Source organism: Lathyrus oleraceus, chromosome 1, assembly GCF_024323335.1.
Source record: "Lathyrus oleraceus cultivar Zhongwan6 chromosome 1, CAAS_Psat_ZW6_1.0, whole genome shotgun sequence".
NCBI classification, from domain to species: Eukaryota; Viridiplantae; Streptophyta; class Magnoliopsida; order Fabales; family Fabaceae; genus Lathyrus; species Lathyrus oleraceus.
Genome location: NC_066579.1, coordinates 248,954,809 through 248,958,889, shown reverse-complemented (window position 1 = coordinate 248,958,889; position 4,081 = coordinate 248,954,809). Strand labels below are relative to the sequence as shown.

Here is a 4,081-nt window from a genome sequence, read left to right as displayed (position 1 = left end):
TTAACTTTATATACTTAGAGTATCGTATGAGTTATAATTTTCTGAGCGTTTGGCTTTTTACGGAATCAGAATCAGAGGTCCGAAAGGCCTCAAACGATGAAAAACGCAGAAAATTTTGCATTCTGTTTTGCGTTAACCGGTTAACCAAAAACGTTAACCGGTTCCTTGTTAAAAGTCTGCCCAGAAAGTCCATTCTGTTTTGTGTTAACCGGTTACCCAAAAGCTTTAACCGGTTAACACTGTTGAAAATCTCCCAGGAAGTGCGTTCTGTTTCGCGTTAACCGGTTACCTAAAAGCGTTAACCGGTTAACACTATTGAAAAATGAAAAATTGAGATTTTAAAAGTTGTATTCATTTTGAAATGAACTCTAAGTGTGTGTAATTGATAATTAGCCTATATTTGTGAATGATATATTGTTATGAATGTGTATATGTACCATTGGTGGATAATTCATAGAGTTGAATTATGGTGATATGTGGAATGTTAAGATGGTAGAGATGATCTTAATTGCATATGTGTTGGTATTTGTACATTCATTCATGGCATGGTCGGTTTCATAGTGGAAGCGGTGAAACTGTGGGTTCACATGGTAATAGACGTTGATCCTTGAGTGGAAATAGGCGTAGCAGACGTTGATCCTTAATTGGAAATAGGCGTAGTGGCTTTGATCTTGTCCGGATCGGAAGCGTGGCTTGGATTCTAGATATTGAATCGGAAAGCAGTGAAACGTTGGGTTCATATTGTGGTACCACATGCATAGAGTCACATGTCTTGCATTGAGTCACATTAGAGTTATGTGATAATTGAATGTATGCATTGATGTGATTGTGAGGTGTGTATGAGATATGGCAATTGAATTTGATGATGTTTGGATACATAACTTGGCAAAATATGTGATTATGTGATAATTGTAGTTATGTGTATATTTGGGACAATAGTATTGGATTTTAATATTGTACTCCTTGGGTTTTGATGGATGTTTGAAACATGTGAAATAAATGTTGGTTAATATTATTGACATGGTTATACAAGGTGTGATGAGTTCCGTTAATTGTTGATTTAATCATTGTGCCTTATTATACTTCTTCATAATGATTTGAATTCTCACCCTTCTGTTTGAATGTTGCCTTTACATGGGCATCGTGTAGATATTCAAGAGTAGTATTGCTGCAGTTAAGTGGACGGTAGCTCACTCGAGATTTAGCCGGAGAGTTTCTGTGTTTTACCCTAGAGACTAGGTAATGAGTCAATGCTCTGGTCATGTAACACGAGGTAGATTAGTAGTGTTGAACTCATATCTTATTTGGATATGTATTATGTTATTACTTGTGAACCTGTTTATTTGCAATTATTGTCCGAGAGGCCATATTGCCAAATATTTTGAATATGGTTTTATTTTATCTTGAGGAGATTATTCAGAGATGATCATGGTATGGGACATGGATCATTTTACGAAATGCATGAGTATTCATTATTTTCCGCTGCGGACGCATATTCTTGATGACTCATGATATTTGAAGAGTGTTATTTTAAATGACCAGGTGTATTGTATATTGAAGAGGAAAGTTGTTGGTTTTTGAAAGCTTTTAGTTTTTTAAAACGTTGATGTGACGCCCTTTTGTTTATATGCGTGCTTATTTACTCTGATTATATGTTAAGTATTTTGGGGTAGAAAAAGGGGTGTTACATTAGTGGTATCAGAGCATGGCCGACCAGTTGGTCAATAGTCGTTAGCGTTTTCCATCCTGTTGTATTTGATTTGTGTATCTGACACGATCGATACTGGTTGTCTGGTTGTTCGGGCTGTTCAGGACGATGGTTGCAGGCAGGAATGATGATGCCATTGCTGAGGCGCTGCGGATGTTGGCTGACTCCATTGGCCATATCCCTCAAGTGAATGCTGGTAACCGAAATGGGGATGATGATGAGTTTCGTGCTTTGGGGAGATTCCAGAGGAACAATCCTCTTGTCTTTGAGGGTGAGCATGAACCTGATAAAGCTCAAGCTTGGCTGAAGGCAATTGAGAAGATCTTCAGAGTCATGAACTGTACTGATGCTCAGAAAGTGCAGTTGGGTACTCATATGCTTGAGAAGGAAGCTGAAGATTGGTGGAATAACACTCTTCAGAGGTTTGAAGAAGACAGCATTGAGGTTACTTGGGCTCTTTTCCGTGATGTCTTCTTGGAGAACTATTTTCCAGAAGATTGTCGTGGGAAGAAAGAGGTGGAGTTCCTTGAATTGATGCAAGGAAATGGTACTGTTGCTGAATATGCTGCTAGATTTCAGGAGCTTATCAAGTATTGTCCTCATTACAATACTGCTAATGCTGATAGATCTAAATGCTTGAAGTTTGTGAATGGCTTGAGACATGATATCAAGAAGGCCATTGGTTACCAACAGATTACTCGTTTTGCGGAGTTGGTTAACAAGAGTCGGATTTATGATGAGGATAGTAGGGAAAGTGCTTCTTTCTACAAGAGTTTGAAGGGGAAAAACCAGGATCGTGGGAAACCGTATGATGACAAGAGGAGATAATCTGGTTTTGGCAAGAAGCCAAGTGGGGGAGGATCTTCTACTCCACTTAAGTGTTTCAAATGTGGCGTTGAAGGTCATCGTGCTACTGATTGTAATAAGGATTATGTGACGTGTTTCAAGTGTGGCAAGAGTGGTCACAGAGCAAACCAGTGTGGAGTTGGTTCCAGTGTGACTTGTTACAATTGTGGTGAGAAAGGTCACATTAGTACCAAATGTGATAAGTCGAAGAAGGAGCAAGCGAAGGGAAAGGTGTTTGCATTGTCTGGTGCGGAGGCCACTACCAATGATAGGCTAATCCAAGGTACGTGCTTTATTAATGGTACACCTTTGATTGCCATTATTGATACCGGTGCAACACATTCTTTCATTTATTTGGATTGTGCTAAGAGATTGAATCTTATATTATCTGATATGCGTAGAAGTATGGTTATTGATACACCTGCTATGGGTTATGTTTCTACTTCCTATGTGTGTCTGAATTGTCCGTTGAGTATCTTTGGTAGGGATTTTGGAATTGATTTAGTTTGTCTTCCTTTAGAGCAACTTGATGTGATTTTGGGTATGAATTGGTTAGAATTTAATCGGGTGTATATCAACTGTTTTGAGAAGACGGTTATTTTTCCTGAGGTTGGTGCTAAGGAAGATTGGTTTGTGTCTGCTAAGCAAGTTGATGAATTGGTGCAAGGTGGTGCCGAGTTGTTTATGTCATTGGCAACCTTAGATATTCGTCAGAAGGGGACGATTGAAGAATTGCCATTAGTTTGTGAGTTTGCGGAGGTATTTCCGGAAGATATAAGTGATTTACCGCCAGAACGTGAGGTTGAGTTTTCGATTGATTTAGTTCCTGGAACTAGTCCTGTATCGATGGCTCTCTATCGAATGTCTGCTTCTGAGTTGAAAGAGTTGAAGAGTCAACTTGAAGACTTGCTTGAGAAGAGGTTTATTCGTCCTAGTGTGTCACCGTGGGGTGCACCTGTTCTGTTGATCAAGAAGAAAGAAGGTTTTATGAGATTATGTGTTGATTATAGACAACTGAACAAAGTGACGGTTAAGAACAAATATCCACTTCTGAGGATTGACGATCTGATGGATCAGCTGGTTGGAGCTTGTGTGTTTAGCAAAATTGATTTGAGGTTTGGGTATCATCAGATTCGTGTAAAGGCTGAGGATATTCAAAAGACTGCTTTTCGAACAAGGTACGGTCACTACGAGTACTCCGTGATGCCTTTTGGTATGACTAATGCACCTGGTGTATTTATGAAGTATATGAATAGGATTTTTCATGATTATCTGGATAAGTTTGTTATTATATTCATCGATGATATATTGATTTATTCTAAGAGTGAAGAAGATCATGCCGAGCATTTGAAGGTTGTGTTATCGGTGTTGAAAGAGAGGAAGTTGTTTGCTAAACTCTCTAAATGTGAGTTTTGGTTTAGTGAAGTAAGTTTTCTTGGGCATGTGATTTCGAGTGGTGGTATTTCTGTGGATCCTACGAAGATTGAAGTTGTATCTCAATGGGAAGCTCCTAAGCCTGTTGCTGAG

General features: G+C 38.9%; 1 protein-coding gene across 1 annotated transcript; it reads left to right on the top strand.

Annotated features, from left to right (window-relative positions):
- Positions 1–1,816: 1,816 nt before the first annotated feature.
- Positions 1,817–3,499, top strand: LOC127101864 (uncharacterized; the record flags this gene model as incomplete). The annotated part of the gene is made up of 2 exons (XM_051039300.1): positions 1,817–1,894; positions 2,588–3,499. Coding segments are annotated over exons 1-2 (990 nt in total), but the record flags the coding sequence as incomplete, so codon positions are not given.
- Between the last annotated feature and the right edge of the window lie 582 nt (positions 3,500–4,081).